Source organism: Octopus bimaculoides, chromosome 4 (genome assembly GCF_001194135.2).
Source record: "Octopus bimaculoides isolate UCB-OBI-ISO-001 chromosome 4, ASM119413v2, whole genome shotgun sequence".
Classification (NCBI taxonomy): domain Eukaryota; kingdom Metazoa; phylum Mollusca; class Cephalopoda; order Octopoda; family Octopodidae; genus Octopus; species Octopus bimaculoides.
This window is the reverse complement of record NC_068984.1, coordinates 20,463,487-20,471,278: the sequence shown is the minus strand read 5'-3', so window position 1 is coordinate 20,471,278 and position 7,792 is coordinate 20,463,487. Positions and strand designations below refer to the sequence as shown.

General features: G+C 35.0%; 1 protein-coding gene across 1 annotated transcript in view; it reads right to left on the bottom strand.

The window, feature by feature from the left end:
- LOC128247650 (uncharacterized) overlaps window positions 1-3,766 on the bottom strand; it is a 10,317-nt gene extending 6,551 nt beyond the window's left edge. Inside the window, exons 1-2 of the mRNA XM_052967622.1 lie at window positions 3,442-3,766; window positions 141-313 (exon numbers count right to left, since the gene is read on the bottom strand). Of these exons, the coding sequence (XP_052823582.1) occupies window positions 141-313; window positions 3,442-3,766 (498 nt within the window). The remainder of the gene's footprint in view (window positions 1-140; window positions 314-3,441) is intronic.
- Window positions 3,767-7,792: the final 4,026 nt, after the last annotated feature.

Genomic DNA, 7,792 nt, shown 5'->3' with positions numbered 1-7,792 from the left:
GACAGGCAGACAGACAGACAGACAGACAGACAGATAGATAGATAGATAGATAGATAGATAGATATATAGAGAGATAGGAAGACAGATAGATAGATAGATATGTACGTAGAGTTATATAGTTGTAGAATTGAATGAAATACCTCTTGCACGTGAAGCGAAGCCCAATTTTCAATCAAAGAACTTTTAAAGACACTAAGTGAATAGTTATTGGATGCCTTCCACACTCCGCTCAAAGGTGAGTTATATAGTTCATAAGGGTTTCTGCTTGTGCCAGCGACGGATTCAAACACTTGTATCCAACTATGTTTGTGATCTACAAAACAAATGCTATTTTCCGTTAAAACAGATGCTAAATGAAGCTCAAAGAAAATATTTTTGACATTGTTTCTGTATTATTATTATTATTATTATTATTATTATTATTATTATTATTATTATTATTATTATTATTATTATTATTATTATTATTATTCAGTAGTTTTATTTTTATAGAGTGCTTTCACTTCACTACCGAGCGCAGCTCTGTGTGCCTTGGGTACGTGCTGTGGTTTGCTGTGATGCTCTTTATGGTTACTGTATTGAAAGTGTTTTGCGTAGGATGTGTGCAGTGCCCAGTAGTGCAATTTTCTGTATGTTATATATATTTGTAAGTCCTGGTGTTTTTTTTTATGTATTTATCTGAATATTTTTATTATTATAATTATTATTATTATCATTATTATTATTATTAATTTTTTTCTTCTTCTTTCAGTTCTGTTTCCATTTCTTGCCGAGTGTTTATCCGACCCCTAGGGCAAAGAAACTCACTGTATACATTGATAGGCCATTAAAATAAACACGCCTGATTGTTCATTTACAAAATCAAATAAAGTTATGTGAAAAAAAAAATTAAATGGATGATAAGCATCAATGCTCTTCAAAATACGTGTAACGTGTCGGTTAAGACAATCTTTTGCACTTCTTGCAAAGATGATAAGCCAGGGATCATTCTCAAATATCTATTCCGTTCCTGTTTTTTTATCATTCCTAGTGCTGCTACAATTACTGGTATTCTCATCGCCTTGAGATGTGAAATCTTTTTAGATTTCGATTAGCAAATCTCTATATTTTCTGAGCTTAGTCAAACCCCTTTTGCCAGATATTATGATCACAAGGAATACTCATTTTGATCGATAGTAATAATAATAATAATAATAATAATAGAACAAAACTATGTACAAATCCAAATATATGGTACCTTAGGCATAACACCTACATGAACTTCTGACTTGTTGTCTCTTGAGGTCTCTGGGTGAGACTTGGATCCAACTTGTACAAATGCAAAGCAAAAGTCAAACATAAAATAATAATAATAATAATAATAATAATAATAATAATAATAATAATAATAATAATAATAATAATAATAATAATAATAATAATAATAATAACAACAACAACAACAATAATGATGATAATAATAATAGCTATTATTATTATTACTTTTTACTTTTAATCTGCATGTTTGTTACAGTCACTTGCCGAGACACACCCAGTGTCCTGGGGCGAGTGATGGATAAGAGATGTTACAGTATGATTGAAAGCTTGGGAAGGGGGAAGTAGCGAAATATCTTCATGTAATACAACACAGACATTTAAATTGATAGGGTTTTTCTCAGGATGTGGGGCAGTACTTGTCAGTACAATCTTTTGGATTTCTCTGAGACATGTTGTTGTTGTTGTTATTATTATTATTATTATTATTATTATTATTATTATTATTATTATTATTATTATTTTAATCATCATCGTTGTCGTCGTCGTCGTGATCATCATCATCATCATCATCATCATCATCATCATCATCATCATCATCATCATCATCATCAATAATACTGAAAACTTAGAATATTTCAAAGGAAAAAGACTAGCAAGGATATTTTACAGAAAGACTCGCACAAAATAAAAGAAAAGAAAAGAAAACAATGACACTTCTGTAGACAATAAAATTGATGTGAACAATTCCGACGACACGTCTGAAAACAAAATATTTAACTACACATACATTTTCCCAAACAAAAGCGTATATCTAAAATGTTCGTCCTTCGCTAACGCTACAAGCAATAGACAAATGTTTGCAGTAGGTAATCTCGCTGAAGGTTGAACTATTGTGACAGCACAATAAAACCAAAGCAAGTGCATGTTTTCTCGAAGTCATCAGAAAGGAAAGAACTAAATTATTTTCTCATCTAGAAAGTTGTAGATGCTTTCCTTGTACCTTCCTGAAAGGACTACTGGAAGTAGATCTAGCCGATATGTGGGGTACGATCTCTTCTATCGAGTAGGACACACCATGTGGAAATACATGTCTCCTGTTTAAAACTGAGGACAGAGCGAGAAGACACGGTAAACTAGCACTTCACAGGTCTGCTCATAAGCTAATTCCCACAAAATATGGACTGAAGTAATCCGAAGATCACCATAAAAGACGTCAGAGAAGACGTTGACAGTTGGCTTGTCATTTTTAAGGCACTGTATCGAAACCTGTATCTAGGTGGAAGGGCCTTTCTGGACATGTGTCCTGATGACTTTTGAAGACCGTGAAAAGGTATTCCAGAAATGTGTTTCACAGTAGAAAGGATCCTTATTATTGTTGTTACCGCTGTAATTGTTGTTGTTGCATACCTGCAGGGTATGAAGCGACAATCTATGATTCACTGGTTCACTTAAATATGCAGACAACAGTTTTTAAAAAGTACAGTAAATTTCATTTTGTGTCAAATATACAATGGTTAAAATTTTACTTTCACTAAACAATGAGGTGATATTAAATTCATTTAGTAGATTTAACACTGCCAAGACATTGTGTAAGTTTGTATCTTAAATAAATTTGATTTTATCTTATATATACAAAAATTGAATCTTATCTTGTATAATCAGACTTTATGTGTTACCTTGAATAATCAGATAGTGGATTTAATGTTTCTTTATTAGACACTGTCGTGAGAAATCTTAGCTGATGACATAGCCTGGGTTGCCAGCATTCAGAGCAAGACAAGTATTGCAGGGTGGGCGCGTCATTTTTCATTATTACGACTTTATTCAAAGGCAGCGATCTGGAAGAATTGTTAGTACTCCGGACAAAAATGCTTAGCGGTATTTTGTCCGTCTTTATTTTCTGAGTTCAAATTCCACCCAGGTCGACTTTTCCTTTCGTCATTTTGAGATCGATAAAATAAATACCAGTTGAGCACTGGAGGCCGATCTAAACGACAAGACCCCCTCCCCCAAAATTTCAGGTCTATAGTAAAAAAGATTATTACTACCCAGATACATATATGTCAGTTTCTTTTTAGGATTTTTTTTCAATAATATAGCTTTTGAAATTTAAAAATTTAAGAAGTGCAATAAGTACAGTAATCCTTTTCAACAAATTACAAACTGTATTTTAGTAATCCTTACCTTCTAAAGAGTAATACAGCTGGTAATTGGAGTCATATTCTAAAGACGATCCATATTCCGGAAGGAAACTGTATAACTTACATGAAGGATTCCTATTCTTTTTAAAAACGAAACAGCAACAACTTTGCACAGAAAGACAAATCATTGTTCCGTGTTGAGCAGATTCGCAAGGATATGTTCCTAAATCATCGCGTGAACCAGGTGGGGAATAGAATCGGTAAGATGGCATTGAGTAGAATATCTTTTGTTTTGATTGGTTGTTTGTTTCGGCATCTTGAAATATTGATAGTAATAATATAACTGCCAGGGAGGAAAATGGCGTCATCTTGTAAGATTTTCAGTTTACAATTAAGCCGATTTGTTGTTTTCTTTCGTTTTTGATTTTTTTTCTGTTTTCAGTATCTGCGGAGAAGGTTTAATCTAATTTCACAGTGAACGTTTGACTCCCAGAGAATCAATGCATTCGAAAGTATATCATGAAAATTATTTAAAGTTCTGCAGAAATATATCAGAGAAATTTTGATTGGTGAAAAGCTGGAAGAAACACTTTAAAACAACAAAACCACCCAACAAATACTCACTCGAGATATAAAGTAACATATATGAACAAATATTTGCAAAGCTCTCTTTAAGAGTATATAAAAACCGCTTGACCGAGGAGAAAAGGTGTGCTTACTGGTTTATTGATTTTTGTCTTGAAAGGACTTGAAACAGCAGGTGTTATTATAATCGAAGAAGAAAGCTATCACAACCAATAGCCCAGCTCTTTCATCATCATCCTTTCTATCTTACGCTCTTTGCTAATTACGAGAACAAGCTAATCATGATGTCACTCATTAGGCTGTCTAATTATCAGTTTAACATTTTAAAATCCACTTTCTTTAGGGTTTAATTAGAAAGGAAGAAAAGTGTTCTTTTTAATTATGTCACCAAAGCCTTACCGAGAAAAGTTGGTGTGATAGAGATTAGTTTAGATACCCAGCTTGATTCAATTTATTTAATTTATAAAATCTGAAAAATGTTATTATTAAAAAACATCATTTGTCTGTTTCACATGCAGTGTTGCAGAGGGGTTTTTTTTTGCCCAATCTGACAGATTATCGATCACAAACAGATAATAATATTTCGACAAAATTCTTATTCCGATTTCTCTATTTCTTTAGTAACATCTCTCTTATGTTGAACGATTTATTGCTTCTAGCCATTATGAAGACGACCACTTAGAGACGAATACTTTCCCGAGCTTTGTATTATATCTACGACTTAAGAAATTTATGAGTTTAAAATTTCCGCGTGAATAAGTTGCCATCTTTCGACAGAAAAATCGTGAGTTTATATTCTTTGACAAACCTCTCCTGCCTTACTTCCATTGGTTTGAGAAAGTAGCCTGATTACATAGATTACTGGGATCGAATTCTCACATATGAAAAATAGAGAATAATTAAATATCAAAATTAAAGAAGTTAACTAAATTTTCAATAAATATGAATCAATGATCAGCAAAACATTAGTGGATTCCAATGAATCGTAGAGATTCAACTTTAGAAGCAAACATGAACCAAGCTCTAGTGATGTGTTAGACAAATCACACTTAATTGTTTTTTTCTTTATGGAAATACACATTGGAAGCTAGAGTACTCTGTGTTTAGAAATAAGACATGATGGTCACAACCGGAAGTCATTGTTCGAAGATTTACTCAGTCATGGCTAACACAGGGTCAAATAATAACTACGCAGCGCAAATAGAATCAGCAAAATATTTTTGATATCTTTTTCCATGTTCAGTGACTGCATTTCGTTTATGTTCGGTATATTTTTCTACTAAATTAACCTTTTATTCGCTGAAGAGTTTCTGTTAGAGGTAAGTAGAGACTTCCTAATGTACACAATTCGAATTAATTTGACATTAAACAGAGCAAAGCTAGTAGGGGTGGATGAATCTCTTTGTATATTTATTAAACACAAACACAATTTGTGTTTGTGCACCTTCTTTCTTGTCCCTATATTTTCTCATTTTCTAATTTGCTGCTCTTTCTGCTCACTCTTTCCACCATTCTCATCTTAGTCAGGAGTGACCTAGGTATTGTCACCTTACCCGAAATAATGAAGTAACCTATCAACCAGTCCTCAAACCAGACGGTTCTGTAATCTGCTCTCAGGCAGACATCATTTCTACATTAGTTGTTATCTCTGTCTCAGACTGCACTCGCACAACAAATAAATTCATGGAATCTCCTTCTTAAGCCTACAATCTTTACCTTCTTTGCACTCAACCACCAGGTTGTTTGAAAAATTTATCGATCACTTAACTACTATAAAACAACTGTACCTGAAGAATTCCAACAAAATAATTTTCAATACTGACATGACCTATCACCTTACCAAATATTAAAAATATTTAAGCTCCTCTCTCTCCCACTCTATTTCCCCTCTTTCTTCCACTTTCTTTCTTTCCTCCTTTTCTCCCTCCTTCTCTCCACCCCTTTTTCTCCAAGTGTATTTACCCTTTGATATAAACACACAAACACACAAACACACACACACACACACTCACACACTCACACACACAGACACAACGTGTCCTATATAGAAATCTTTCACCCTACAAATTACTGTCTCATAACTTTCAGCATCTCTACAAAAATAGAAAACATCATAAACTATCGGTTGTTTTCCACTATTCTGAATCTCTTTCCCTTCTCTGTAATCAACAGTATGGTGTCTTCAAAAAGATCCACAAGAGATTTCTTCTTCAAAAAGACTCACAAGAGATCTCTTACCAATACTCCCTTGTCCTTTAATAGTATCTTGAAAGAGAAACGTGAAACAAAAGCAATCTACTCAACCTTTTCCTAATAATATGGATCGGAAGTTTTCTGCTATGCTGTTGCAGTGATAGAATATACAGGAAGAAAACGCAATTCTTCAATATGCGAGTACTTTAAGAGTGTTCGCTTCTGAACACTCTTTCGTCATTAGCTGAGGTGGTTTGGGAAAAACATCAAGAATGCAAGCACATTAACGAATATATTATTTATCCAATCAGCTTTGTATGCGATACAAATTGTAAACTAAACAGTCCACTGATTCTGACCGTAGGATATTTTATGTAAAGCCAATGGCTGTAATTTCCTTTTGAAGACCACTCGCATCAATCCTTTTCAAGCAATGTTGCTACCGTATTCATATAGGATCAACATCAAAAACAATCTGCTTATCATACGAGATCTGATCAATAAATATCCGGACTGTTGCCATAGTAACGAAGTTAAAGCACACAGAGTTAATCCACTTGGCAAAGATTGACTTTGAACTCTGTTGTGCATGCACACTAAGTTTTAACGTCCTAGTTCACTTCCGCTTTTAACAGCAGTGCTTTGAAGGAAGGTGTGTAGCGTGTGATCGTCGCATTGACCATGACAGAGAAAGTTGTCATGATGATACCTGCTCAGAGGCCAACGCAAAGATGCAGAAAGTGTATGGAGAGGAGTGTATGAGCCACACACAAGTGTGTGAGTGGTTCACACATTTCCAAGAAGGCCGAAAAAATGACTATAGTGATGAGACCCACAACCAGCAGAACTGAGAAAAACACCGCAGATGTGCGCGCAGCTGTGAGGGGAAATCGTCGAATCACCATCCGTGAGTTATCGGAGGATGTGCAGATATTAGTTCAGTTCAGTCCATTATCACTGGAGATTTGGGTATGAGACGCGTATCTGGAAAGTTTCTGTGAAAACTGCTTTCAAAAAAACACTCGGGTTTCAGTTGCACAAGATTTCCTTGATTGTGTAGAGAAGAATGAAAACTTTTTAAAAATTTTGCGTAGGCCTCTGAGCAGGTATCGCCAAGCTTTTGGCAAAATTTGATGCAGATTTTCTGCTCAACTTTCACTGTCATGGTCAATGCGACGATCATACGCTACACACCTAACTTCCAAGCACTGCTGTAAACAGCGGAAGTGAACTAGAACGTTAAAACTTAGTGCGCATTCGCAGCAGAGTTTCAAGTCAATCGGTGCCCAGCAGCTTAACTCTGCGTGCTTTAGCTTCGTTAGTATGGCAACAGTCCGGATACTTATTGATCAGACCACATATACTCTTTACTCTTTTACTCTTTTACCTGTTTCAGTCATTTGACTGCGGCCATGCTGGAGCACCGCCTTTAGTCGAGCAAATCGACACCAGGGATTATTCTTTGTAAGCCTAGTACTTATTCTATCGGTCTCTTTTGCCGAACCGCTTAGTTACGGGGACGCAAACATACCACCATCGGTTGTCAAGCGATGTTGGGGGGACAAACACAGACACACAGACATATACACACACATACACACACACACACACACACA